The sequence below is a fragment of the Hemitrygon akajei genome, chromosome 12 (genome assembly GCF_048418815.1).
Source record: "Hemitrygon akajei chromosome 12, sHemAka1.3, whole genome shotgun sequence".
Lineage (NCBI taxonomy): Eukaryota > Metazoa > Chordata > Chondrichthyes > Myliobatiformes > Dasyatidae > Hemitrygon > Hemitrygon akajei.
Window position 1 is genome coordinate 44,099,704 of NC_133135.1, and position 25,049 is coordinate 44,124,752.

General features: G+C 39.1%; 1 protein-coding gene across 2 annotated transcripts in view; it reads left to right on the forward strand.

Annotated features, from left to right (window-relative positions):
- cc2d1b (coiled-coil and C2 domain containing 1B) overlaps nucleotides 1-25,049 on the forward strand; it is a 103,257-nt gene that overhangs the window by 25,435 nt on the left and 52,773 nt on the right. For both annotated transcript variants that reach the window (XM_073063005.1, XM_073063006.1), the window contains 4 exons: nucleotides 19,569-19,676; nucleotides 21,736-21,873; nucleotides 22,457-22,775; nucleotides 23,912-24,036. In XM_073063005.1, the coding sequence (XP_072919106.1) occupies nucleotides 19,569-19,676; nucleotides 21,736-21,873; nucleotides 22,457-22,775; nucleotides 23,912-24,036 (690 nt within the window). The remainder of the gene's footprint in view (nucleotides 1-19,568; nucleotides 19,677-21,735; nucleotides 21,874-22,456; nucleotides 22,776-23,911; nucleotides 24,037-25,049) is intronic.

The window sequence follows — 25,049 nt, forward strand, 5'->3', positions numbered from 1 at the left end:
AGATCGCTCCCCTGATTCCACGGATGTTTCGGGCAAGTTTTTCCGTTTATCTCTCTCTCTCTCCAACACGTGAAACCAAAAAGGGAAAAGCCTGCAGACTTCAGAGTGACTCTTTATATTTCCAATTGGACTCAGTATTATACCCTAGACAACGAAAGAGCTTATTTCTGATTGATTATGGTTACACCGGTGTTTTAGATTGAGTTTTGACGATTTGAATGTTTTGTATTAACCATACGTTTGTGCCCTTATTGAATAAAACGTTTGAAAATAGTAGCATCCGACTCAGCTGATCCATCTATCTTTGCTGGTAAGTTACCTGGTTACGGGGTTTTCGTAACAAGTGGGGTTCTCGTCTCGGGATTTGACACCAAAAAGGGGGGAGGTCAGTGAATCGGGCTGTAAGTCCAAACTTAAATCTGGTTACGCAGGTAGTCAGACGGGAAACCAGCAAAGATGGATGTGGGTGAATTCATGAGAAACCCGACGGTAGAGGCGCTAGGGAAGGCTACAAAATCAGACTTAGTAAGTTTGGCGCAGGCCTTAGACCTCACAGCGGTGAAGCCAGCAATGAAAAAGCAGGAAGTGCTAAGGGTCATACAACAGCACTACGTTGGGAAGAAGGTGTTTACAGCTGAGGATTTGGAAAATATTCCCGAAAGGAGATTAGTGAGTGGGACAAATCAGGCAGAGTTGGAGAAAGCAAGGCTGGAACATGTTTAAAATAAAGCAGCTAGAAATAGACGCAGCTCAGAAGGCTGCAGAGAGAGAAGCCGAGAGAGCCGAGAGGGCAAGAGAAGCCGAGAGAGCCGAGAGGGCAAGAGAAGCCGAGAGGGCAAGAGAAGCCGAGAGGGCAAGAGAAGCCGAGAGGGCAAGAGAAGCCGAGAGGGAAAGAGAGCAGGTGTTCAAACTAAAGCAGCTAGAAGCAGAAGAGAGAGAGAAACAGAGGAACTATGAATTGGAGCTGGACAGGCGAAAACAAGAGCGAAGAACTCAAGGGGGAGAGAAAGAGGGGTTTGATATTAGTCGGGCGTTGAGGTTGGTCCCCCCGTTCGAGGAGACGGATGTTGATAGTTATTTCTTGCTCTTTGAAAAGGTGGCAGAGAATCAGCAGTGGCCCAGAGAGCAATGGGTGGCGTTGTTACAAAGTGTGTTACGGGGAAAAGCACAGCGGGTATATGCCGCGCTGCCCACAGAAAGGGACGGGAATTATGATCAAGTAAAGGAGGCCATTCTCCGAGGTTACGAGTTAGTACCTGAGGCGTATAGACAAAGGTTCCGAAATTTAAAAAGAGGGTGGAATCAAACGTATACCGAGCTAGCCCATGAGAAGGGTGTGCTCTTGAATCGTTGGTGCACAGCTGAAAAGGTGGCCGAGGACTATGGGCGTCTCAGGGAGCTAGTTTTGATTGAGGAATTTAAAAGTTGCGTTCCGGAAGAGATCCGAATGTATTTAAGTGAGAGGACGAATCAGTCCATCTCAGAGATGGCTAGGCTCGCAGATGAATATGCCCTAACCCACAGGACAAAGTTTTCCTCGCCACAAAGTTACCCGAGAGACCGTCGGAATGGTAGGGACAGTCCGCCGGCTAAGGGAGAGACTCCACCGGGAGCTAGCACAAAAAGTGAGGATAACAGACAGGAAACCTGGAGATCTCCTGGTTTAAACTGTTTTAATTGTGGAAAGGTGGGACATATTGCATCAAAGTGCTTTGCTCTGAGAAAGGAGCCAGAGAGGGAGAGAGCAGCGATCCCTATCGGGCGTGCAGTGGTAATCAGGACGTTGACAAGAGGGCCCCAGGTAGATGGAGTACCGGAGGGGCGGGGGACATTTAGTTCCGAAGGAACCGTGTCTTTGAGGGAAGGGGACCCCCCCATCCCTGTACGAATTTGGAGAGACACGGGGGCGGAACTATCGTTAATTAGCCGTAATGTGTTAAATTTCGGCCCTCGGATGGGGGAGGTTGCCCTGAGAGGAATCGGGAACCAGATCACGGTCGTGCCTTTGCATAGGGTCTTTCTCGATTGCGAGTTGGTGTCGGGACCTGTGGAGCTAGGAGTCCTGCCGGAGTTACCGGGGGAGGGCGTGGACCTCCTGTTGGGTAATGACCTCGCGGGTGGGAAGATGGGAACCCTGATAGTTGAGGCCCCGCCCATGGAGTCCCCGAGCTATCGCGCATGCGCGGTCACTCGCAGCCTGTCGAGAGCGGCGACTGGGACCGCGCGCAGTTTGAAATTGGCCCAGACGTTTTTACCGACCCTACACCACGAGGGTTCAGAGGGTGGTAAAACGGAAGGTAGTAAAGTAAAATGGGGTAAGGGTAAGGAGATAGCCCTCCCCTTAGTGAAGAGAAAGGTCCTAGAGGTAGGAAATAAAGATGAGAAACGGATAAAGCTGTTAAAACGTCCAGAGTTGGACGTGGTTGATCTGTCTGGTTTGGCAGAATTGTTTGGAGAAGTTGAGAGTCCTAAAGATGTTCTCGATGGTCCCGAGAGTGAAATGAGGGCAGTCTTAGAGGAGAAGGGTACCCTTGCCGTGGAGAAGTCAGCTGAAATGGCCGAGGAGGTTGTTTCAGCTCGCAGGGTTGCGCCTTCCCCAACGGGGGGCTGCCTAGAGGGTAACTGGAAGGATCGGGGGACGTTAGAATCTGAAAAAGGTACGGGTATTGAAAGCCTGGAAGGGGCCAATGTCCCGTTTGAGTGTGTCCAAGATGGGGGCGCACGTGGTGCTGAACCTGGTAACAGAGCTCAGGGGAAGTCTGAGGTGTTTGATTCAGGGGGACGGGGCGGCCGTCCTCGTGAGTCAGATAGACCTGGTTCGGGGAAAAAGGGGTTAACCTTGGGAAGTGTGAGTTCCCAGAGGGTTGTACAGAAGGGGGTCTTCAGAGTTAATGTGGAGTTTACGAATGGGGAGATAACTGTTGTTGTGGAGGGAGACGGGAAATCTGTAATTCCCAAATCAAAGGAAGAAAATTTAATGTCTGGATTGATGTCAGAAGCAGCAACCAGGCTGCAGAGACAATGGCTTGGTAACACGGTGCCTGCGAATCAATTACAGGTTGATTTGGAATGTAAAGGTGCCCCACACGCTATTGTTATTCAAGAGGGTGCTGTGAAAAGGCAGAATTTGAAATGCTGTCTGAACAAAGCGAGATCGCTTGCGGATCTTAAATTGGAAACTAATAGCATGACGGGTCCTGAAGAGAAAAACGACAAATGGCCTAAAATTAAGGAATTGGGTGGTCTAAGTTTGGAACACGCTGATAAAATAACTCCTATGAAAGGAGCGGGCGAAAGCTTATTTCGCCAGGGTGCCCAAGATCGCCACGAGGGAATTAACCGGAAAAAAGGCGAGGGTTAATGGGGGCGCGATTTTTAAAATAGCAGAAGCCGGTTTTAAGGGATTTTGACAAAGTATGTGAATAATAAAGACAACACCCATGGAAGCTTGACTGTTAAGTTTGAAAGTAGCATAAAAATTTGTCTTTTGCATGAACCTTTGTAGATGTATGTAAGCTAAGATCACACCTCCTTAGTTATGTTGCCGAAGAAAGCAAATAAATAAGGTGGTTATTGAGCTGAAGTTTGATGCTACCAGGCGTTAGTAGGGCACATGAGGTTAAGGTATTAAAGGAAAGGGGCACTGTACTTGTTAACTGTTTAGATGCTGACTTGAATGTATAACTGTATTACTCTGTATTAGATTCAAAATTTCTGTAAGACTGTACCACTCTGGGTTTTAACCGCTGGTAAAAACCTTTTTAAGAGGGGAGGTGTTATGATACCAGCCCCCTCCTTTGTGAGAATTGCAAGAGCCCTAGAAAAGGGGGGTCAATGACCCAAAAGAGAGAGAGAGAGACAGGCTGAATGGACACAGGAAATGGAAAGACATTCCACTGGGACAAAAGCTGGTGACTGTGGCATTGTTCTCAGGAGACACCTGGGAACTGCAGACGTGCCAACTCGCAGGGACATTGTAAAGCCCTCGGGCAAAGTGGGCTGGTTGAGAGAGAGAGGTTGCATCACCTGCAACCTGATTGACACCTGAGATCCTGTGAGGCAGTATAAAGAAGGGTCTGAAAGAGGAGGACCCTCAGACGCACCAAGGAGACACCAAGAAGCACGATAACGCTTCCCGTGGGAACGGGAAGCCATTTTGAAATAAGCCACGTGCGTTAAATTCCGAATGCGGGGTTTGTGGCTGGAACCAACGGAAGATCGCTTTTAACTAACAACGGGGAAGATCGCTCCCCTGATTCCACGGATGTTTCGGGCAAGTTTTTCCGTTTATCTCTCTCTCTCTCCAACACGTGAAACCAAAAAGGGAAAAGCCTGCAGACTTCAGAGTGACTCTTTATATTTCCAATTGGACTCAGTATTATACCCTAGACAACGAAAGAGCTTATTTCTGATTGATTATGGTTACACCGGTGTTTTAGATTGAGTTTTGACGATTTGAATGTTTTGTATTAACCATACGTTTGTGCCCTTATTGAATAAAACGTTTGAAAATAGTAGCATCCGACTCAGCTGATCCATCTATCTTTGCTGGTAAGTTACCTGGTTACGGGGTTTTCGTAACACAGGGCAGTCCCAAAAAATATGATAATGATTTGCATTTTGATTTCCACAATTTCTCCAGCAAACAGGGAGGTTACTATTATAATGGGATTTCTGAGAGGGTGTAATAAAATATCTTATCAAGTTTTTCCATCCATTGAATGGACGGAACACTCCCTCCATTTCTGTGAACTGGTACACTTCCATTGATACCTCCATATTATTGTCCATTCTTCCTCAGATATAATTATCCCTCCTTCTCCCATTTTGTTTTAATGTATGAAGTCAAATGTGTTTTAAGTGTTACGTATTCAGGCAACAATAATTATAGATGAGTTAGACGAAGGGTTTTATAACAAATAACACGTTTATTAAACACTGATAACAAACCCCCTTCAAATGTAAACAAACCCAAACAATGATCCGAGCTCAGCTGCTCAAACAGTCCTTAATAGCGTTGCAGTCCCAAACAGTCTTCAAAGCAGTATTGAAAAGAACTCAGTTTTTTTTAAACGATATGTCGAAAAAAAAACAGTATTTTAAAACGATATGCCGACAGTTCAAAAGCTCACGGTACTTTTAAAAGGAGAGACTTTTTAAAGCGATGTAAATTCTCTTCCACGTCGATGTCCTTCGATTCCCAGCGTCGAACTCCCACGTCGAATTTTATTAAATATAACAACTTAAAGTGACTGACCTTCCTTCTACAATATTCTCAATCTCCCGCTTCTTCCAGTGGAGACTATCGTGAGAATAGTAAACGAAATCCTTCCGAATGAGGATCACACAAGGTCGAAGTCAATCCATCGAAAATCGATTCTTCTCTTCACTCTCCATTAGCAAAGAAACCGTTGGCTCTGACCTTTTAAACTTTAGGCATTATACAAAACTTCATTTTCAACCAAACTGCGTCATCACATTAAATCACACAGTGATATGAAGTCATCTTGGCAAATCCAGCCACGAACTGCCCCACCTGACAGGGTGGGTCTTCCTTTTATACCCTGTAGAAAAAACCTGTCACATGACCTCTACTGGCGGGAAAATGACATCACTCCACCATTACCTCATGTCCAGTATAACTTCAACCCCAGTCACGTGACAAGGGTACCACTGTCACGTGTCACGGGTACGTAACACCTCCCTCCAAAAAAAAACATTTTTGGTCTGACAAGAACAAAAATTTTTAACAATTACTTACAAAAAAAAAACCCAAAAAAAAAACAAAGGTATAAATTATATAACATACACAATATACAATACAGTAGGAGTGTTACAATAAAAAAAAACCACTCCAAAAAAGAACATTGTACATTCAACATCGAGATAGACAATCAGCAACCACATTATCTTTACCTTTAATATGAGTTATCACAATATTGTACTCTTGTAACATCAAACTCCAATTTAACAATCTTCTGTTTTTGTTTTTCATCTTACTCAGAAAAACTAACGGATTATGATCAGTGTAAACAATAAGTGGTTTTTGAGTTGTACCAACATATACCTCAAAATATTCCAAAGCCAAAACAAGAGATAACAATTCTTTTTCTATTGTTGAATAGTTTCTTTGATGCTTATTAAATTTCTTAGAAAAGTAAGCTACTGGATGATCAACCTCATCACCCTCATTCCTTTGCATCAATACTGCTCCCGCAGCTTCATCACTAGCATCCACAGCTAATGAAAAAGGTTTTTCAAAGTCAGGTGCCTTAAGCACAGGTTGTTGACATATCATTGTTTTCAATTTTTCAAATGCTTCCTGACAAAACACTGTCCACACAAACCTCACATTCTTCTGCAGAAGGTTAGTTAATGGAAGGGCAACATTAGCAAAATTCTTACAAAATTTTCGATAATATCCTACCATTCCCAAAAACCTTCTGAGAGTTTTTTTCCCCGTTGGAGTGGGAATTTCCAAAATTGCCTGAACTTTTGCCTGAACAGGAGCTACCTTACCTTGACCCACAACATAACCAAGGTAAGTCACAGTAGCATGTCCAAATTCACTCTTGGCTAAATTAATAGTCAAGTTAGCTTTTGAAAGCTTTTCAAACAATTTCTCCACTGCAATAATGTGTGCTTCCCAAGTATCATTTCCTGTCACTAAATCATCAATATAAGCATCAGTATCTTTCAATCCCTGAATCACAGAATTAATCATCCTCTGAAAAGTACCTGGGGCATTCTTCATCCCAAATGGAAGAACATTATACTCATATAACCCAGATGGAGTTACAAATGCAGAAATCTCTCTACCTCTGTCCGTTAATGGAACACACCAATACCCTTTCAATAAATCAATCTTTGTAAGGAACTTTGCTTTTCCAACCTTATCTACACAATCATCTACTCTAGGAATTGGATATGCATCTGTTTTCGTTACAGCATTCACCTTTCTATAGTCCGTACAAAACCTAATACTACCATCAGGTTTTGGCACCATAACACATGGCGAACTCCAATTCGAGTTAGAATGTCTAATAATATCATTCTCTAACATGTATTCAATTTCTTTCTCAGCAAGTTCACATTTTTCCATGTTCATCCTATATGGATGTTGTTTAATAGGTTTGGCATCTCCAACATCTACATCATGTGAAGCTATAGTAGTCCTTCTCGGAACATCTGGAAACAAATCCTTATACTTAAAAATCAATTCCTTCATCTGTTGTTTCTGCTCTAGCTGTAAATGTGCTAATTTCCCATCCATATTTTCCAAAATAGTCGAATTAGGTAACCTAACAGAAACAATGTTAGATTTAGAATGAAAGTCAGATGAATCATCTATCATGTTCCCAGTTAAATCCAACTCATTCTCACTAACCACAACAGTCACAGTATCAGATTGTTTCTCAAAATATGGTTTAATCATATTTATGTGGCAAAGTTGTGTTGACCTTCTACGATCTGGAGTTTTTATTACATAATCCACATCATTAACTCTAGACACAATTTCATAAGGTCCATGAAATCTAGCTTGTAAAGGATTTGTCTGCACTGGGAAAAGAACCAACACCTTATCTCCAGGCTTAAACATCCTCATCCTAGCTTCCTTATCATACCAAGTTTTCATTTTCTCCTGAGCCAACTTTAAATTTTCCTTGGCTAAGCTACAAGCTTTATGTAACCTGTCCTTAAATTTCAAAACATAGTCCAACAAATTAGTATGCACTTCCTTACTAATCCACTGTTCCTTCAATAAAGCTAAAGGTCCTCTAACTCTATGCCCAAACACAAGTTCAAATGGACTAAACCCTAAAGATTCCTGTACCAATTCCCTTACTACAAATAAAAGTAAGTTTATACTCTCATCCCAGTCACCTTCATTCTCCACACAATATGTCCTAATCATATTCTTGAGAGTAGAATGAAACCTCTCCAAAGCACCTTGCGATTCTGGATGGTATGCAGACGAAGTAATTTGCTTAGCTCCCAATTTATAAACTATCTGTTGAAACAATCCAGACATAAAATTACTACCTTGATCAGTTTGTATTTCCTTAGGCAATCCAAAATAAGTAAAGAATTTTATAAGAGCCTTCGTCACAGTTTTAGCTTTTATATTCCTAAGTGGTACTGCCTCTGGAAACCTAGACGAAGTACACATGATAGTCAACAAATACTGATAACCAGTTTTTGTCTTTGGTAATGGACCAACACAATCTACAATAACTTTAGAAAACGGTTCACCGAATGCTGGAATAGGTTGTAATGGAGCTACTGGTGTAACCTGATTTGGTTTACCCACAATTTGACAAGTATGGCACGTCTTACAAAACATCGCCACATCTTTTCTTAAACCAGGCCAGTAAAAATGTTTTAAAACCTTGTCCACAGTTTTCCTTACCCCTTGATGTCCACCTAAAGGCACACTATGAGCTAAAGTCAAAATCTCATTCCGATAAACTTTAGGAACAACCACCTGGTAAACAACATTCCATTCCTCACTTGCAGGAATTGTAGGCGACCTCCACTTCCTCATCAACACTCCTTTTTCCAAGTAATATCCTACTGACACCTTCTCAATTTCACTACCTAGTAAAGCTTGTTCCCTTAATTTTACAATCTCAGGATCTCTATTCTGCTCTGCTATCATCTCCTTCCGAGACAGAGATAAATCTTCATAGTCAGACTTACTCCCAGAATCTTGTTCAAACAACGAAGGTAAGAAAGTTTCTGACACATCCTCAAAACTCAAATCCTGAGTTGAACAGTCATGAGTAACAACCTCATTCTGCACATCAATCTTTTTAGCCATAGCTCTAGTCACAACACAAGAAGAATCTGTGTTAGAATTCACCTCTGGTTCCTCTGCTTCCATTGTCAAATGCACTTCAGGAAAAACTTGTCCACCTGCCAAGTCATTACCTAACAATAAAGAAATACCCTTCACAGGTAAGCTATGCTGTAGTCCTACTTTAACAAATCCTGTAACTAACCCTGACTTTAAATTTACTTCATGTAAACGTACAGGCATAAAATCACTTCCAACACCTCTTATGTAATTTACCTCACCAGTATCACTCTCTTCATTAAACTTCAACACACTATCTAACATCAGTGATTGAGAAGCTCCAGTATCCCTAAGAATCTTTATTGGCACCAGAGTAGATCCTTCTTTCAAGGATACAAACCCTTCAGTTATAAAATGATCATATCCCTTTCTAACTTTGTCAGACTCTAACAAATCCTCATTTGTGTTTACCAAACCCTGTAACTTTACAGGTGCTTCAGTATGTTGCACACAAGCATCTGGAACTGCTTCCTTCTCTTTCTTTTTCAATTTGAAACAGTTAGCTATTACATGGCCAGGCTTCTTACAATAGTTACAAATAAGACCAAATTGTCTTTCCTTCACAGGTTTTCCTTCCTCCTTACCTCTCTCATTAACCTCTGATTTAATTTCTAATTTACCTGGAGTCTCCATATTATTTTTCCTCTTGAAAATTCTACCCTGAGGAAATTTATTCTTATGGATTAAAACATACTCATCAGCTAATCTAGCACAGTCCTGCAATTTATCAGTATCCCTCTCATTTAAGTAGGTCCTTACTTCAACAGGAATGCTTCTTTTAAATTCCTCCATTAAAATCAGCTCTCTCAATGTCTCATAGTCCCCATTTACATTTTTAGAAGAAACCCATCTCTCAAAACACATAGCTTTATCATAGGCAAATTCCACATAAGTCTTTTCCACAGACTTTTTCAAACTCCTGAATCTTTCCCTATACGCTTCTGGGACCAATTCATACGATTTGAGAATATTTTCTTTCACAATATCATAATCTAATGCTTGCGCAGCAGTTAAAGCTGTGTAAACCTGTTGTGCCTTGCCTTTGATTACACTCTGTAATAACACTGACCATTTATCTTTTGGCCACTCTGACATCCGAGCAATAGTTTCAAAATGTTGAAAATATCTCTCCACTTCTGTTTCACTAAATGGAGGGACCAATTTAATTTCTTGGCTAGCAACAAACGGTTTTCTAGAATCAGAAGACTGATTTTCAGACCTTAAATTCACCATTGCATATTCAAATTCTCTTTTCTTCTGCTCAGATTCCAATTTACACCTCTCTAACTCTGCTTTACTTTGTTCCAACCTCATTTGTTCAATTTGCAACTGCATCTCCAGATTACTTATTGGAAACGATTCTAAAATCGATTCTTCAAAATGACCCGAAGCCACAAAATGTGATGCGATCTTTCTCTGTATTACAGCTTTTGATGTAGTTGGCAAAATCCCTTTAAGATGCAACCGATTAGCAAGTTCAGAGACTTCAGTTTTTTTCGCCTTCGCTAACAAGTCCGCGTCTGGCGAATCCAGAAACTCATCAATATTCATCGCTGCCGAATACCACTCACAAGCCAATCAAACAAAAAAAAATCGAGCAAACCCCGTTACCAAAACACCAACTCAAAATTCAAAAAACTTTTTAAACTCAAATAATTCAATTCCGAACGTAGCCCCCATAATTATGTTACGTATTCAGGCAACAATAATTATAGATGAGTTAGACGAAGGGTTTTATAACAAATAACACGTTTATTAAACACTGATAACAAACCCCCTTCAAATGTAAACAAACCCAAACAATGATCCGAGCTCAGCTGCTCAAACAGTCCTTAATAGCGTTGCAGTCCCAAACAGTCTTCAAAGCAGTATTGAAAAGAACTCAGTTTTTTTTAAACGATATGTCGAAAAAAAAACAGTATTTTAAAACGATATGCCGACAGTTCAAAAGCTCACGGTACTTTTAAAAGGAGAGACTTTTTAAAGCGATGTAAATTCTCTTCCACGTCGATGTCCTTCGATTCCCAGCGTCGAACTCCCACGTCGAATTTTATTAAATATAACAACTTAAAGTGACTGACCTTCCTTCTACAATATTCTCAATCTCCCGCTTCTTCCAGTGGAGACTATCGTGAGAATAGTAAACGAAATCCTTCCGAATGAGGATCACACAAGGTCGAAGTCAATCCATCGAAAATCGATTCTTCTCTTCACTCTCCATTAGCAAAGAAACCGTTGGCTCTGACCTTTTAAACTTTAGGCATTATACAAAACTTCATTTTCAACCAAACTGCGTCATCACATTAAATCACACAGTGATATGAAGTCATCTTGGCAAATCCAGCCACGAACTGCCCCACCTGACAGGGTGGGTCTTCCTTTTATACCCTGTAGAAAAAACCTGTCACATGACCTCTACTGGCGGGAAAATGACATCACTCCACCATTACCTCATGTCCAGTATAACTTCAACCCCAGTCACGTGACAAGGGTACCACTGTCACGTGTCACGGGTACGTAACATAAGATTTGACAACCCCTTATACATGCTTGAAATGATTCTACTACTGTTATCTGAATTATTTGCTTTTCTAAATAGCTCTATCAAGCATGTACTTGCCTTGGTTACATTTTTAAGTGTCATATTAACATATTGTCGCATCTGTAAATATCGATAAAAATCTTGTTTTTCTAATAAGTGTTTCTCTTTAAGCATTTCAAAACTGAACAGTGTTCCTTCTTTCATTAAGTTGCAAAGAACTGTTATTCCTTTAGCTGTCCAGTCCTTAAATCTAGCATCCAATTTATTTGGTGTAAAATCCGAGTCATTTGCACACCATTTAAGAATTGCAATATCTCCCTCTAGATTATATTCTTTTATAGTAGTTTTCCATATTTTAAGAGTCAATTTCACCCATCGGTTATCAATAGTATTTATGTACCTTTGCAGGTTGTTATCAGCCAAAATTGCTTGTATGGGGATGGGAAGTACCCGCTCCTCAATGTTTTTCCATTGAGCGTCATATGATGGGTTGCACCAACATATCACAGCTCTCAACTGTGCTGCAAAATAATAATCTCTAAGAGAAGGTAGGCCCCATCCCCCCTTTTCCTTTGCTAATTGCAAAGTTTTGAGATGAACTCTAGGCCTTTTACCCTGCCAAATATACCTTGATAACATCTTGTTCCATTCATTGAATTGATTTTGATTAATCTCTATTGGTAGAGTCTGAAAGAGATATAACAGTCTGGGCAGTATATTCATTTTAATAGACTCAATCCTTGAACTGAGACTGAAAAAAGGGATCAGGTTCTATCTTGCCATATCTTCCTTAATTTTTTATATAAAGGCCGATAATTACATTCTGATAATTTTGCCAAATCTTTTGGCATAATGATGCCCACATATTTGAAAGACTCTGTGTGCCATGCTCAGGGATATCTACTTTCAATTTCGCTTGGTGGGCTATAGTAATATGAAAGTAATTGGGTTTTATCTATGTTGATCTTGTATCCTGATATTTGACCATATTGTTCAAAGGATTGCATCAATTTAGATAAAGAGTATATTGGTTGCCCTAGATAGATAAAAATGTCATCCGCGTAACAAGCCAATTTATGCTCTGTCCCTTTAATTCCCCTGATATCTTCATTTTGTCTGATGTATTGAGCTATTGGTTCCAGATATAATGTGAAGAGTAGTGGTGACCATGCACAACCCTGTCTTGTGCCCCTTTCTAGAGTAAGACTATTTGATAAATATCCATTGATTTTAATCCTAGCAATAGGAGTGTCATATAGTGTCTGTATAGTTTTAATAATTGTGTCTTGGAAACCAAATCTATGTAAAACTCTGTAAAGAAAATTCCAATTAACCGAATCAAATGCCTTTCCAGCGTCCACGCTTATCACTATTGCTTCGATTTTATTTTTTTGTATATGATCCATAATGTGAGGTGGCCTTCATATATTGTTTTGTATCTGGCGTTGTCATATAAAACCTGTCTGATCGTTGCGTATCAGTATGGGTAGAAACTCCTCTAATCGTTTGGCTATAATGGAGGTAAATAATCTATAATCTACATTAAGAACAAATATTGGTCTAAATGACCCGCATTCCATTTTATCCTTGCCTTCTTTCAGTATAGCTGAGATTATCGCTTCCTTCCAACTGGGTGGCATTTGTGCCTTTTTTAGAGCCCAGTTCAGTGTAGGGAGTAAAACAGGAATTAACTCATTTTTAAATTCTTTGTACCACTCTGCCGTATACCCATCTGATCCTGGTGACTTGCTTAATTTAAGCCTACTAATTGCAGCTTTTAATTCAACTTCAGTTTTGTCAGCAGTCAATGTTCTATTTTGTTCTTCACTTGAAGTGGGTAACTCTAGAGAATTCAAGATTGTGTCACTTTGGGTTATGCTTCCGCCTGGAACTTTGGAATATAGAGTTCTGTAAAGCACTTCAAAAGCTTCTTGAATTTCACTTAGCTTATTTTTGTTTATCATTTTTGTTCTTGGGTCCCTAATTCTATGAATTGTATTTTCTGCTATTTTTTTTCAGTTTCCACGCCAGTATTTTCATAGATTTTGATCCACTTTCATAATGTCTCTGTTTCAGAAACATTAAATTTTTCCTGATTTCTTGCATAGCTAAACTATTAATTTCATTCCTAATTCTTTTAATTTCCCCTAATGTATCCTGTGCCAAATTCAATTTGTGTTTTTCTCTACTTCCTTCAGCCTATTTTGTAATTCCTCTAATGTTTTATTCCTTATTTTTTTCTTATATGAGGATATCGCTATAATTTTCCCTCTTAAGACAGCCTTCAGAGTATCCTATAAAATGCGAGGTGAAACCTCTCCATTATCATTAAGTTCTAAGTAGAGACCAATTTCTTTTTTAATTTGTTCCTTAAAGTACAGATCATTGAGTAGACTTGAATTTAGTTTCCAAATAGTATTCTTTGGTTATAGGTCAAAATCAACAGATAAATATATAGGTGCATGGTCACTTACATCTATTGTCCCAATTCCACAGGTGTTTATTTTGTCTTTGTCTTTTCCAAATATTATGAAATAGTCTATTCTTATATATACAGAATGGGGAGCAGAATAACGAGTGTAATCCCTTCTGTTGGGGAAAAGGTCCCTCCATATATCAATTAAACCAACATCCTCAAAAAGTGTATTAACTTTCTTATGTAAGGATTTTGTTTCATAGGTTTTTCTATTGGAAGAGTCTAAGTTTGGTTGTAATTGTAAATTTAAGTTTCCCCCACATATCAGGAGACCTTCTGTTTCCGTTACCATAATATCAGTAATTTTCTGAAAGAAACCAATATCACTTCCCGGGGGTGCGTATATATTCAATAGAGTAACTGAATTTTTGTCTATATTCTCCCTTACCAGAATATATCTGCCCTCTTTATCTCCCATTTCGAATACTTTTTCAAAATTTAGCTTACTTGAGTTAAGAATAGCAACTCCTCTCCTATGTCCTGATTTATATGAGGAGAAAAACAAATTAGTGAAGCCCATTCTCTTTAGTTTTCTCTGCTCATTATCACTTAAATGAGTTTCCTGTAAATATACTACATGGGCTTATTCTTTTTTCATTTTGGATAGAATTCTATTATGTTTGATTGGATTTAATAGCCCATTGACATTAAAAGAAATGAATTTTACTTTGTCCTTAGCCATCTGTATTTATCTGTCAATGTATCATTGAAATTAGCAGAAAAAATTTAAACGATCTACTCCCTGAACAAATAAGAACCAAGAAACGCAAATAATAACAAAAATGGCAACGAACGTGTGATTCCAAGGCTGAGGTCTCTAGTAGATGACCCTGTGTTGAGCTAGAGGAAATGTCTAGCTGTGGGGGATAACCCCTCCTACTTGTGAGTTGAGGGCCCCCATTGCAGTATTCATAAAAGTCAGTGAACAAGTCCATTACACAGAAAAGATTTCCCTGTGTACTACTTATATGTACACATATACACACACACACACACACACACACACACACACACACACACACACACACACACACACACACACACACACACACACACACACACACACACACACACATATATATATATATATACCCACACACACATAACATACATACACATATATGCCACATATATATATTTCATTTTGGTAAGGAAAAAGGAGTAAGAGCGAATAAAGAATAACAACTAAGTAATATAAAATCCACATTATAATAAGTATTTCTCGAGATAGGTATATCACCATCTACTTTTGCTTCTGTTTAGCTTCTCAACATTTTTAAAGTTAGCCAAACCTTATGGCTCTTCTGGAGGGGGTGAGGACTGTCTTTGGGAAACTCCCGGTCTCTTCCTGATATACTTCTCTCAGCCTCCTCCTGTCTCCTGCCTTCTCGATTCTCGCACTATTTCCCAAGCAGAGGGGGATAATTCCTCTGCCAGGCTTTCCCTCAGTTTGATCACACTGATGGGCAACTATCTGGCCTTCTTGTCTGTAGTTGCCTCTTCCACTGTCTGGTACAACTGCGTACCATCTTCATAAAACACTTGAAGTTTAGCAGGGTATGGAGTTTGAAATTTAATCCTTTTTTGCTTCAGTACTCGCTTTACTTCAGAGTATTCTTTACATTACTGCAGGACCGCCGGGGGGGGGGGGGGCGGGGGGTAATCTTGGTCGAAAAATATTAATTTATCACCTAAAAACACCCTCTTCTTACCCCAGGCCCTTTGTAGACTCTCTGCCTTGGTACTGTACTGAAGGAATGTAATTATTATTGAGTGTGGCTTGTCTCAGGTAGACCTCGGGACTAGAGCGCGGTGTGTTCTCTCGATTTCCAGCTCCATAGTTGCGGGAAGCTCCAGCACGTCCTGCAGCAACTTTTTGACAAACTCCGTCATAGACGAGCCCTCTGCTCCTTCGGGAACGTTGTAGATTCTGATATTTTTCCGCCTTGATCTTCCCTCCAGGTCAAGCAGTTTACCTTCTTGGTGATTTAATATTTTTATTTTGTTACTCAGTATCTGTTCCACGTTTTGAACGCGATCTTCCACCTTCTCAATTCAAGTCTCTGCCACCGCTATTTTTTGATCGACATTGACGAGCTCTGACTTAATATCATGTAGCTTCTGCTTTATATCTTTCTGGAACTCCCTTATCTCTTTCAGAATTTCGATCATATTCGCTGCTTCACCTGAACGAGGCTCAGCATCCACCTCACTAGCACGCGGTCGGGTAGGAGAGCTGCTCGCTGCACTCCACTCAGCCGCAGGCTCCGCAGTGTCGCTTTTTTTATTTCCATTCTTTTTTCCCATTCCTGCCCCTCTTTTCAGTTCAAATATTTTTCGAAAAATACTATATTTGATGAGTTAATGGGGCTTAATATGCGTTTTTCCAGTGGAGCTAGTGACTTAAGCTGCCATTCTCGATGATGACATCACAGGAACCCATGACTTAACCTGCCATTCTTGATGATGATGTCACCGGAACCCGTGCATTTGAGGAGTTTCAATTGATTGTAGTAAAAATACATCTGTATGTGGAAGGTCCAACTGCTGGTGAATCACTATCCTGGCAAAAACTACACCATGAAGACAAAAGAACACTCCAAGCAACTCTGGGAAAAGGTTATTGAATAGCACAAGTCAGGAGATGGATACAAAAAAATTTCCAAGTCACTGAATATCCCTTGGAGTACAGTTAAGTCAATCATCAAGAAATGGAAAAAATATGGCACAGCTGTAAATCTGCCTAGAGCAGGCCTTCCTCAAAAACTGAGTGACTGTACAAGAAGGGGACTAGTGAGAGAGGCCACCAAGAGACCTATGACAACTCTGGAGGAGTTACAAGCTTCAGTGGCTGAGATGGGAGAAACTGTGCATACAACAGGTATATGGAGGAATTTAAGGTGGGGGGATTATATGGGAGGCAGGGTTTAAGGGTCAGAACAACATTGTGGGCCGAAGGACTGTACTGTTCTATGTTCTATGTTCAACAGCAGTTGCCGGAGTGCTTCACCAGTTCCAGCTTTATAGGAAAGTGGCAAAGGGGGAAAAAAAGTTCACATGAAATCTCAGCTACAGTTTGCCAGAAGGAATGTGAGAAGCTCTGCTTGAAGAAGGATCTATGGTCTGATGAAACCGAAATTGAGCTTTTTAGCCATTAGACTAAATGCTATTTTGGCTTGAGCCAAGTATTGTACCTCATGAGAAACCACACCATCCCTGCCGTAAAGCCTGGTGGTGGCTGCATCATGCTGTGCGGATGCTTCACTGCAACAGACCCTGAAAGGCTCATAAAAATAGAGGGTAAAATGAATGCAGCAAAATACAGGGAAATCCTGGAGGAAAACCTGATGCAGTCTGCAAGAGAACTGCGACTTGGGAGAAGATTTGTTTTCCAGCAAGACAATGACCCCAAACATAAAACCAAAACTACACAGGAATGGTTTAAAAACAACAAAGTTAATGTCCTGGAGTGGCCAAGTTGGAGTTCAGAACTCAATCCAATTGAAAATTTGTGACTGGACTTGAAAAGGGCAGTTCATTCATGATCCCCATACAATCTGACAGAGCTTGAGCAGTTTTGTGAAGAAGAATGGGGGGGAAAAATGTGGTGTTCTGATGTGCAAAGCTGATAGAGTCCTATCTTCACAGACTCGAGGTGTAATTGCTGCATCTACTAAATACTGACTTGAATGAGATGGACACTTATACAATCAATTATTTTGTGTTTTATATTTGTAATTAGATCACTTTATAGAGACCTGTTTTGACTTTGACACAAACGAGTCGTTTTTCTGTTGATCAGTGTCAAAAAAGCCATATTAAATCCACTGTGATTCAATGTTGTAAAACAATAAAACATGAAAACTTGCAGGGCAGGGGGAGGAATACTTTATACTTTAATACCTATATCTCATATTCATTAAGGTATATATTGCACCTTTACTTGTACATGTACTTTTGTACATATCAATATATGAACATAAGACACACGGGCAGAATTGGGCCATTTGACCCATTGAGTCTACTCCACCATTTGATCATGGCTGATTTATTTCTTCATTTTCCTATCTTCTCAGCACAACTAAATTTCATCCCAATCACTGACAAAACCTAGCCCTCTACCCGTTTGCTTTCTCTTCTGTAGATGTAACTTGGTACATCTAGTTCTAGTGCAGCTCTGTCTCAGTGATTGCCACAATATTACAACCTTATCCTGTGGAACCAGACTTAACCTGTACAATGTATTACATAAAATGTTTGTTACCTTGCACTAAAGCACATCCAAAGTACAATTATTTCCTCTCTAAAGAACTCACCAACTAAATTATTAGATGTGAATAGCGCCACCTTCTTAACCTTCTGCAGAAATATCCCCTTTTGTCCAAACATTAGCTTCTCATTTGGTACTGAGGATATTCAGTTTAAATCTACCTGAAGAATTTTTTACAGTAGAAAAGAACACAGTTTTGCAGGAAGTCTGAATAAAACTAGAAAAGAAAAGAAAAGTAGGATGGTTAAATTGGTAGAAAGAAGAAGTAGAAAGTTAATGTTTGGGTAATTAACTTTTATCAGATCTGCCAATGGTTACCACTTTACTATACTTTCCTTTCTTCTCTGCTTCCCTTTCCCAAATCAGCCAGTGGAGCTGACTCGATGGCTGATTGGCTTAATTCTGCTCCTACATAGGTTTTATTGTCTTATTTTAAAACTTGTACATGTCTATTTTTTCCTGTTTTGATCAAAGGTCGTTTGCTTCATTGCTGCCAACCTCCTGAGGATTTCAAACATTTTCTGGGTTTTATTCTAATGAGCTTGTAATGAATGAATTCAATTGTGTTGTTGTTGGAGTTATTCCTAAATAATTTGTATTACACATAAATGTCAGTTATTATTTAAATATTCAACATTTGTTTATTAAATGTTTTTTCACTTAATTTTCCTTTTGTAAATTTTGAACTTACTGTGTATTGAGATTATGAATGAATGCCTGAAGGCCTTTCAGTGAAATGTGAAGTCATATTCAAGTGGAGTCAGGAAGATTACACAATTGCAGTTATCCAGAATGAGTAATTGGATAGGTTCATAAATGGAAAACCCAGCTGATCATTTTTCCTTGACCTGGAGTAAAGCTATAAACCCCACATCTACAAAATCTACCAACGCTACACAGGCGGGCTGGCTCAACATCCTGTCATGATTTGCTTTAACCAGTAGATGATGTGGGAAGTCATTGTAATGAAACTAAGCATTGGCCATTGTACCTAATTAATTTAATGACAATTAACTGTTTACATTATCCATTTGGAGTTTATTTTAGCAAACTCCTTAAGTTATGGCATATCAAATAATTGTGTATTAAATGTGTGTATCTTAAAATGTGTCAATGCTTGAAAGTTATGGATTATCTTATTTTTCACTGAATAACTTTTGAAACCAGAAAACAGTAACATTGTAACCATTGAAAGATGCATCTTTTACAGTTACATCCTTTAATTGCTTGTCTCCTTATTTCCACAAATCTAAACCTGCAGAGGACTTATCAAACAACTAGAGTGTGGGAAATGCCTCAGTGTGAAACAAGCTGTATTCTGTGTTTATTAATTTGTTAATGGGTTATATAATGGTAAACCGGGTATTGTGCTAATTAAAAAGATTTACTCAAGTTACATAAAACATTTATTTTTCTAATTAAGGCAGAGTTAAAGGAAGTGGTTGGGGATGAGGAGGAAGAATCTTCAAATTCACCTTCTCCCACCGATACGCCGGTATCGGTAAAGCAACAAATTGTATCTCAGCCTCAGGTAAATGATGTCTTTCTAGATTAACAAGGAAAGATTATTCTTGTACATGTTCTAATACTGTCAATTAAAACAAAAGTTGTTGCTACATAACGTGCTTTTATTTGTTGCACCTCGGTAGACTATTTGTAATTTGACTTTACTAATTACATTCTCATTTGGAAAGTGCAGATAATCTTTAGTTTCAGAAATGTCTTGTAAGATATTTATTGGGTTCTCTTAAAAGGACCACTAAGATTCAATTTGAGGAAAATGCGTAATTAACACAGTGGAGATTAACTGTAATGTATTGATGCATAAAATTGTCAGCAATTTGGTAGCAGTGGAATAGCACCAAGAGCTAAACTATACTATGGTCAGCATCAGCTATAGCAATTTGTGAATGAAGTTGAGTTAGTTTTGCTTTGTCTGATTTGCTTTCAGTTCATAGAATAACAAAGTTATTATGTCTTTCATGAGGTCTTTGTCTAGTTTTTAAACTTTGCCTAATTTTCATTTTATATTGGTTATGTTATAAGTCTTACAAGTTCCCTGAAATATAACATAAGACCATAAGACATAGGAGCAGAATTAAGCCATTCTGCCCATCGTGTCTGCTCTGCCATTCCATCATGGCTAATCCTAGATCCCACTCAACCCCCATACACCTGCCTTCTCACCATAACCTTTGATGCCCTGAATGTACCAAGAACAGTTCTGGGTGAAATTATTAGGAAAGTGCCCAAATAGAGTTGTGTCATTCATCATAAATGTGGTTATAAAAATTGATCCAGTAGGACATGGTGTATTGGCATACTGAATAAATTTACTCATAAAGTGGCAAGTCATTCAAAGTGTTTGAATTCCACAATTTATTCTAATATTATCAGCACCTGAGATGTACTAATTTCATGAAATCATAGAACAATTTTTAAAAAAAAAGTTGAGAGATTTAAGCCTTGCATTTGTTTCCTAAGTTTGTCACAAAAGCAAGTAGTGATGATTTTATCTTGCATTTATATTGTGATGGGAGTACATCACAAAGCCATATACAAGAATTAAAGATGAATTGATTACTAATAGAGTATGTTCATTGACCTGCACACTGGGACACATTTATTGGAAAATAGAATCCAAAACGTTGAAGGTCTTATTTACTCTATTTACACTCAACCCCCGTTGGGAAATGAGGGAGGACAAGTTACTGAAATGTCAGATCAATTTGATACCAGTGACCATATTCTCCTAGTTTTAAAGTAGATAAAGTCTTAAAACAGGGGAAGGGTAACTTTGATGCAATTAGACAGGAACTTGCAAAGGTGGATTAGATAGATAGATACTTTATTCATCCCCATGGGGAAATTCAACTTTTTTCCAATGTCCCATACACTTGTTGTAGCAAAACTAATTACATACAATACTTAACTCAGTAAAAAATATGATATGCATCTAAATCACTATCTCAAAAAGCATTAATAATAGCTTTTAAAAAAAAAGTTCTTAAGTCCTGGCGGTAGAATTGTAAAGCCTAATGGCATTGGGGAGCCTAATGGCATTATGAGAGGCTGTTGCAGGTAAAGGGCTGCGTAGCATTTGCGAGGTTTTTAAAAGTGATTTAGAAAGAGAATTTAGGATCAGCATGTTCCTGATAGAGTGAAAAGCAAGGCTGGCAAGCAGAGGGAACCCTGGTTCAGAAGGGATATTGAGAGTCTGACAAGGAAAATAAAGCATTTGTCAGGTGAAGGCAGGTGGGAGTGTGGTGTTTAAGGGATGAGGAGTACATTTAATAGGAAAATAGGAGGGCTAAAAGAGGACATGATTTGGCAGATAAGATAAAGGAGACTCTATAAGTATATTAAGTGTGTAGAATATTTTGCCACTTAGAGTGATTGAAGTATACAGTCCTGATATGAATAAAGGAAGGAATGTTTCATTCATGGGGGACAAGGGAATAGAGCTTCTGGTAATTGCTGAGAAAAAGCAATTGAGATCCGTGAAAGCTTAAGGATGATAACTTACCAGCATTTAGAACAAATGCCTTGCTGTGGTGTGCATTATATATCCTATTTTTCCCCTCCCCAAGTCAAGCACAGGTTCTGTGAATGCTGCTGGTTTGCAAGGTACACTGGAAGAACGAATTGGGATGTATGGGATTGCAATTGCTAATGCAAAGCAAGCTGGGGAAACCTCCAAAATGAGAAGATATGAACGAGGACTAAAGGTATAATTTATTAGTTATTTATGCTCCTACCTCCAGTTTGGATTTTTCTGTTGATTGCATTGGAGCTGCTTCAGCGTCAGTTGATGGGAACAGTGTTTTAATAATGCAGCCAAAGTGTGAAGTCTGTTTTTGTCCAACCTTGTCTTAAAGAAAGATTTAGCCCTGAGGCTCCATTTAGCAAATTAGCAATTCAGAGAAGTTGAATTAAAATTCTCATTAGGGCTGTATTTTTGGTTGGATTTAATGTTACTTCAGCACAGCTGCAGTTGTTGCACAACGTTGTGCACTCAACTTCAAATTTTTTTTTGCAATTACTCTTTAACTGTGTGTACTTTCATAGCAAAAATGGAAGAACTTTTGGTTTAATGTACAAGTTCAGTTTGGATCTCCTTTTCATAATCTACTCAACAAGCTGCTTATTATCTGAAGTGTGGTTTCTTAAAAGCATATGGAGATAATATTCTCACTGAAAGTTTGATTTTTTTTTGGAAAACCTTGAGAAGAATTTATTAGAAATCATGTGAATTTTAAAGTTTATTTAAATATAGTATATACAATCTTTAACTTTATTTTTTTTTAACAGACTCTACAGACAATGCTGGCTTCTGCAAAGAAAGGTAAAAAAATAGACGAAGCAGAAATTCCTCCCCCAGTGGCCACTGGTAACAGCAGTGCTCCAGTCCTCCAACCTGATGGCTTAAATGCAGGAAGTTTGGTAACTGAAAATGTAGAAGATGGAAAAGCTGAAATTCCTGATGAAACAGCAGCACCAGCAAAATCTACTAAGACTGAGTTACCTCTGTCTTCCATGCCTGAGCCTCACAATGTTCTTGAAGAGCAGGCACCTACCACTCACTCAGAGATCAGTGATGTGCCCATTGCAGCAGTTAATGAAGGTACAGGTACTGTATCAGAAGAAACTGCTTTTATTCTGCTATTTCAGTTGCAATAGGTTGGGTCTTGCAAACAGATTTGTAAAGCCAGCTCTGTCGGTTCACTGAGCCACTAGATTCTCAAGGAGTCTAGTGGCCATACTCACTCACCAACTTCCAAGCACAGTACCAAGGAATTACTCTTGAACCCCGCAATAGGCTAAATTGATTAGGAAGCATATGACAAGGTAGGTTGCATTTTAAAGTATTTTGCTTTAATTATTTTTAATACCTTTTTGAGGTGTTGTTGGTTAACTTCAACCATTTATTTTTTTTAAAATAATTGAGTTATTTTCTTCCATTTTAATTCTTATTAAATATCTCTGCATCACACACAAAATGCTGGTGGAACACAGCAGGCCAAGCAGCATCTATAGGAAGAAGTACAGTCAACGTTTTGGGCTGAAACCCTTCGTCAGGATTAACTGAAAGAAGAGATAGTAAGAGATTTGAGAGGGGGAGATACGAAATGATAGGAGAAGACGGGGAGGGGGAGGGATGAAGCTAAGAGCTGGAAAGTTGATTGGCAAAAGGGATACACAGCTGAAGAAAGGAGAGGATTATGGGATTGGAGGTGTTTGCGTTTTTAAATATCTCTGCATGTTAGGTTTTACATCTGGTGATGTCCTAGGCCCCCCTATGCCAGTTGTCGGTCTCTTCAGGCCACATACCTCTGAAATAGAGTGCTGAGTGGCCCTCAACATCCTGTAGAGGTAAGTGTAGTCATGGAAACCTTAGGCAGTGATTCCAAATGCAACAAGATTAGGCTAAACATAAATGTATTCACATCCTGACTGATCAGGAATTAGGTGATGTCTACAATGAGGAAATCATATATAGTCTGAAAGACTGAACACTCTGAACTTCTCTTGTTAAAATTATTGTTCTGTTCCTCTTTGATAAATATATTTTGACTGATTGAAAGATAGTACTGCTGAAATAAGTATACCAGTTTGGTAAAATACAAATCAGTCTTGTAGTCAATTTTTGATTAAGCTCTGAACCGAATTAGGAAATCACTGAAAGTAGTCGTTTGAAACCAGTCCTGTAGCAGATCAATTATACTATGACCGTTAAAGTCAGTATTTTGTTTTAACATTTTGCAGGGTCGGATGATTCAAAAACAAAAGAGCTGTTAATTGGAAGACAGAAGGAATATAAATTGGCTGCACTGAGAGCAAAGCAACAAGGAGACATCACAAAAGCTCTAGAATATGTGAAAATCTGCAAAGTAAAAGATTTGTAATTTTTTGGTGAATTTGTAAAATGTTTAATGTGACAGCGTTTAATGTTTAATTTATGCTTATATATGACCAATATAGAAGCAATTCCTGAAGTTCGATTCAGCAGAGACTGTTTTAATGGTAGTGGTGTGTTTGCTCTTAGGCAAAATTAGTTAGATACTCTTGAAGTTGCACACTTATCTGACAAATGAAATCAGCTGTGAAGTACTAAAAACTAAGCAGATTTAATGTAAAATATATTTGAATAATAAAAAGGATAAAAAGCCACCATTACCAACATGAAATTGTCTAAAGTTTAGGCACTTGTTCCTCTGTTTCAAACTGGTGATATTCCATTTTCTGAAGATTTATGAACTAGCAATTGGCAGTTAAACTCTAATCAGACCTTCTGTTTACTTCACAATGACTTGCTTCTTTAGTTTTGAAGGAAAGTGCTCTCCCACAGCAGTTTTGAAGTTGCCAACTCTCAAAAAGAGTGTAAAGTAGTCGAGCCAGTTAAATATTTACTTTTAATACTACTACACGTACTTGTGACATGCAAAGGTTTTGCTGTGACAGTTCCAAAATCTTCATATAATAAAGAAAGAAATAGCTAATAAATCATGTAATCCCTACAAGTATCTGGGAGTACAGTTAGACGAGAAGCTAGACTGGACTGCCAACACAGATGCCTTGTGCAGGAAGGCACAGAGTCGACTGTACTTCCTAAGAAGGTTGGCGTCATTCAATGTCTGTAGTGAGATGCTGAAGATGTTCTATAGGTCAGTTGTGGAGAGCGCCCTCTTCTTTGTGGTGGCGTGTTGGGGAGGAAGCATTAAGAAGAGGGACGCCTCACGTCTTAATAAGCTGGTAAGGAAGGCGGGCTCTGTCGTGGGCAAAGTACTGGAGAGTTTAACATCGGTAGCTGAGCGAAGGGCGCTGAGTAGGCTACGGTCAATTATGGATAACTCTGAACATCCTCTACATAGCACCATCCAGAGACAGAGAAGCAGTTTCAGCG